Source organism: Orycteropus afer, unplaced genomic scaffold, assembly GCF_000298275.1.
Source record: "Orycteropus afer afer isolate SDZICR_OR568_19922 unplaced genomic scaffold, OryAfe1.0 scaffold00874, whole genome shotgun sequence".
Lineage (NCBI taxonomy): Eukaryota > Metazoa > Chordata > Mammalia > Tubulidentata > Orycteropodidae > Orycteropus > Orycteropus afer.
The window spans coordinates 401,549-404,847 of NW_006922461.1; the positions used below are offsets into that span (position 1 = coordinate 401,549).

General features: G+C 38.2%; 1 protein-coding gene across 1 annotated transcript in view; it reads right to left on the reverse strand.

Annotated features, from left to right (window-relative positions):
• SLC9A7 (solute carrier family 9 member A7) overlaps positions 1 to 3,299 on the reverse strand; it is a 111,959-nt gene that overhangs the window by 34,986 nt on the left and 73,674 nt on the right. Inside the window, exon 12 of the mRNA XM_007958204.2 lies at positions 1,015 to 1,179. Coding sequence (XP_007956395.2) covers positions 1,015 to 1,179 — 165 coding nt within the window. The remainder of the gene's footprint in view (positions 1 to 1,014; positions 1,180 to 3,299) is intronic.

The following is a 3,299-nucleotide window of genomic DNA, read 5'->3' on the forward strand; positions in this document are numbered from 1 at the left end:
TCTCCCCACCTCTCTCCCTCTCTCCCCACCTCTCTCCCTCTTTCCCCACCTCTCTCCCTTTGTGTGTGTGTGTGTGTGTGTGAAATAGTAACAATCTGTGTGAACCCATCTGTGTGGATGTTTCAATGAATTTCATGTGTGTCATTACTGCATACATCTGGGTCCTGGGAATTTCTGGAGATCAGGCCTCATTACAGGTATCACTCATAGCACCATTGCCCTCAAGCAGTGAAATACTTTAGCAATGCCAAAAACATAGTTCAAGCCTATCTTGCACTTGATTCATCTACCAGCATTGAGAATGGGATCAGAAAGAAAGCTTGCTGACTAAAGATACAGAGAGAAAAGAAGAAACATTCAAGTTTTTACTCTGGTTGCGCCAACATTACCACTCTTAAGCATAATCATATCATAAACTTGGATGGACACTGAAAGATAAATTGCATTAGAGGAATCTTTATCTTATGAGTTTTTTTTTTTATCTCCTTTTCGTTATCTTCCGATTGACCCTGATAAAGTACAAGTACACAAATACATAATCAAAAAATCTTAAGCAGCTTTAGTATTTAATTAGTGTAAGCCATACTCCAGTCATGCTGAAATATGAAATTCTAGTTTTCTTTTGAGTTAAAAGCCTTATTTACTAGATTATAAGCAGGATGTTGTAGAAAAAGTGTGCCTCTGAAAAAAAGGCTGCTCTTAATATGAAATTCAGTTTTACAAGAAGAAAATACTTGCTAACATAGGTTTTAATGTTGACAAGACATTGTCCAAAATGAGGGGGAAAGACGCAGGATACCAAGAACACAGATGCATCAATCAACCCAGAGAAAGAGTGAAAAATGATTAGAATTTACTTAATCTCTTGCTCCTTTGTTAAAAGATACATGGGGTGAGGCAGGAGGTGCACGCAGGAAGGAAGAAAGAGAAAAACAGCACAAAGAGGAATATCTCAAGTTAGAAAGACAATAGCCAGGCCCAGTTAATTCTTTTCTGAGGATGCCCTTGTGTCACCTGAAGTACCGCCAGCGGTGTTCATTCTGGTCCTCTTCGGAGTGCTCCTCAACGCCAACTCTGGGCAGCACAAGAAGGGAAAGTGAGTGCACCAGGGACACCAGGAGAGCCAGGAGCTCTGGGGACATGTCTTGGACCATGTCCATCAAAGAATAGACCATCACACTTTAAATATAAAGCCATACCTTCTCTTAAACTGTCTCCCAATCTCTAAACCCAGAAAGGTGGACAAGCTGCTAAATATAAACTGAAAGCAATAATGTTAGGAGTTAGGCAAAATGAAAGTATGAAGCCAATTACAACTGAAAATATGCCTCTCAGAATATAATGTAATTAAATCAGATGATTAAATAAATGCAACTCATCAAAAATGAATGTACAGAAGTTTTCATGAATTTATCCATTTCATAAAGCAAGATACATCCACATAAAAAAATAGAAGACAAAAAGTTAATATTACAAGTGGCTTTACAGAATGAGCAAAAAACACTGTATTATACTAAAAACAGCAATGATAATTGTGAAGACAAAGATGGCTTTTTTTTTCTAGATAAGTAAATCACCTTCCCTGCTGGTCCATCTAGAAGGTCAAGAGCCCAACTTCTACTATTCTCTTTACTTTGTGGCCTTAGGGTTGATATGGTCAATTTCACCTTCCTTAATAATTGCTGGGTTATTCAGAGTACATTTGAACCCTGCCATCATGCTAGAGCTGGACTTCTCAGTTTGGCACCACTGACATTTAGTGCTGGATTAACAATCTGTTGTAGAAGGTTGACCCGTGCATTGTAGCATCCCTGTCCTTTACCCACAAGATGCCAGCAGCACTCCCTCCTCTAGTTGTGACAACCAAACATGTCTCTAGATATTGCCAAATGTTCCATGGGGGGCAAAATTGGCTTTGGTTGAGAACCACTGTGCTAGATTCTACATTCTCTATGGGGGTGATATCACCTTCCAGGATGTAAAAAATGATTATTGGGGGACAAATAAAAGCTTAGATATTACATCACTTTGTAGCTTTCCAAAGGGCTACAGTACAATACATAAACAGATAAAGAGTGTATCCACAGTATTAAAATTTAATTGGAGAAAGCAGTTAGGGGAAAAAATTGCCTGAAGAAGCTCCTTGTAGGGGGGGGGGCAATGATGAAAAAAAGTTGAGAAACACTATGCTACATAATACCTGAATCATCATGCTACTAATATCCCCCCTCCCGAAATATACAAGTGAGAACATGCTTCTTCTTAAGACGGTACTTTGAATTAGTTAAATATTCAGAATATGAATAAACTAGAATATATATATTATCATAACACTGAAGGGAGCTCTTATGGCATAGTGCGTAAGGCAGTTGACTGCTAACCAGAAAGCTGGCAGTTCAAACCTACAAGCCACTCCTTGGAAGGAAGGTTGGGCGATCTACTTCCGTAGAGATACCACCTCGGAAACCCAAGGAGGGGTCGCTATGAGTCGGATCCAACTCGATGGCAGTGCATTTAACACTGAAAAACTATAATGACTACAAAAAAACAACTGGATTTTTTAAATATGAGATTCACTGTCTCTTGAGTAATAGTAGCAGAAGTGATGCTACGAATAGCATTGATAAATGTATTGAGTGCTTATCATGTTCCACATGGTACGTTAATAAGATAATTCTTTATCATCTTTATTTATTATTATACTATAATCATCCCCATTTAACCAGTGAGGAAACTGAGGGTTAGAGAAGTTAAATTAATTGCCCAAGGTCATAGGTAGTAAAAGGTGGTGCCAACATTGCAAATCAGGTTGTCAGACCCCAGCGCCCTAGTTCTTCCCCTTATAGGTAACACCTTAGATTACAAAGTGGCATCTTTAAACTCTTTAAAAATATCCAGTTACAAATACTATTACATAAAAAGCTTAGGGGTTCTCCCTGCCATTATTCCTTATATTATCTTGCAAAGAGCTTTATTGTAAATTCTCATTCTAATACGATTATACCAAGCATGGTGTTCTTACTTGTCCTTGAATGATTTTATTATCGTACTCTGTGGTGTGAAGGTTACCTGCTCATTTGGCTGACTAGGTGACCCCACCACCACCATTTCATGGAGGAAGGGCCTCCAAGAATGACCACCATGCCACTAAAACACACTTAGGACATGTATAAGGCTCATTTGTTGACATACTCCCATGATCATTTTCTTACATTGCCAAAATTATGCCTTTTGTGAATAACAATACTTACTTGAGAGACTAAGAAAAATATTACATAGTTTATACTTTAACATAAAAC